Source organism: Phalaenopsis equestris, unplaced genomic scaffold (assembly GCF_001263595.1).
Source record: "Phalaenopsis equestris unplaced genomic scaffold, ASM126359v1 Scaffold000094, whole genome shotgun sequence".
Classification (NCBI taxonomy): domain Eukaryota; kingdom Viridiplantae; phylum Streptophyta; class Magnoliopsida; order Asparagales; family Orchidaceae; genus Phalaenopsis; species Phalaenopsis equestris.
In genome coordinates, this window is record NW_018164536.1 from 3,795,508 (window position 1) to 3,796,938 (window position 1,431).

The 1,431-nt window shown below is 40.5% G+C and overlaps 1 protein-coding gene across 1 annotated transcript in view; it reads left to right on the forward strand.

Annotated features, from left to right (window-relative positions):
• Nucleotides 1-63: 63 nt before the first annotated feature.
• LOC110020222 (cytochrome P450 90D2-like) overlaps nucleotides 64-1,431 on the forward strand; it is a gene marked incomplete at its 5' end in the record, with an annotated part of 4,736 nt that continues 3,368 nt past the window's right edge. Inside the window, 3 exon segments of the mRNA XM_020718251.1 lie at nucleotides 64-391; nucleotides 470-619; nucleotides 686-934. Coding sequence (XP_020573910.1) covers nucleotides 64-391; nucleotides 470-619; nucleotides 686-934 — 727 coding nt within the window.

A 1,431-nucleotide genomic window follows, 5' to 3' on the forward strand; every position in this document is an offset into this window, starting at 1 on the left:
TATATATATATATATATTACGCGAGAATAACATAAAATACTGATTACATATAAAAAACTATAGGTATGGAAATGTGTTCAAATCGCACATATTCGGCAGCCCCACGATCGTCTCCACCGACGCGGAAGTCAGCCGCTTCGTCCTCCAAAGCGACGCCCGACTCTTCGTCCCTTCCTATCCCAAATCCCTCTCCGAACTAATGGGCCAATCCTCCATCCTCCTCATCAACGGTTCTCTCCACCGCCGCGTCCACGCCCTCATCGGCGCCTTCTTCAAATCCCCGCAACTCAAGTCCCAGATCACCGCCGACATGCAGTCTTACGTCCGCCGGTCCATGGCTAACTGGGCCGACACGGCCCAGCCCATTCTCATTCAGAACCAGACCAAGCATGTCTGTCTTTCTCTCTCTTATCTCCAGCGCACGTGCGCACTTATGGCTGTTTTTAATGGCATCTTTCTCTCTCATCAGATTGTGTTCCAGATCCTTATCAAGGGGCTTATCGGCCTCGAGCCGGGCGAGGAGATGGATTTTCTTAAGCGGGAGTTTCAGGAATTTATTGCGGGATTGATGTCTCTCCCCATCAAGTTACCCGGAACCAGACTTTATAGATCCCTCCAAGTAATTAATTATATTGTCAGTTGTTTTAATTATCTGGTTAGTGAATTTTAACATTAATTAATCCAGGCGAAGAAGAGGATGGCGATGCTTGTGAAGAAGATTATTGAGGATAAGCGGAGGAGGGGGAAGAGAAGGGAGAATGCTAATGACGTTATTGATGTTCTGATTAACGATACCAGCGGTCAGTTGAGCGATGACTTGATTTCGGACAATATGATCGATCTTATGATACCCGCGGAGGACTCCGTGCCGTTGCTCGTTACGCTGGCTGTTAAATATCTCGGCGAATGCAGTCCAGCGCTTCGGCAGCTTGAGGTATTTTAATTCATTATAGTTCAAATATTTTTTTTTTATTAAGCAATTGTTAATGCTAATGATTACTAGAAGTTAATTTGAGGGGTGATTTTTAAGATGCCAAACGGTGGGGATTTGTTGTTTTGCTTATTTATTAGCATCTCCCTCTTTTTTTTTTTTTTTTTTTTTTTTTTTTTTTTTTTTTTTTTTTTTTTTTTGTAGGTCTTGTGGTGTAGCCAAGTGGAAGGTTATAGTGCCTTTTAAGGCGCATCTTTACACCAAAAAAAAAGTGTAAATAATAATAATAAAGAGTAGAAAATTAGGGAAACAGTCAGTAATTATAGTTTACTTTATACGTCCTATTTAAATTGAGACATTAATGGATGACGTGACAGACGGCGCTGCCTATTTGTTATTTCTACCCTGATTTTTGGAATGGGGATGCTAAGTATTGTGACTATTACGATTTTGATATTATAGCTTATATATATATATATATATATATATATATATATATA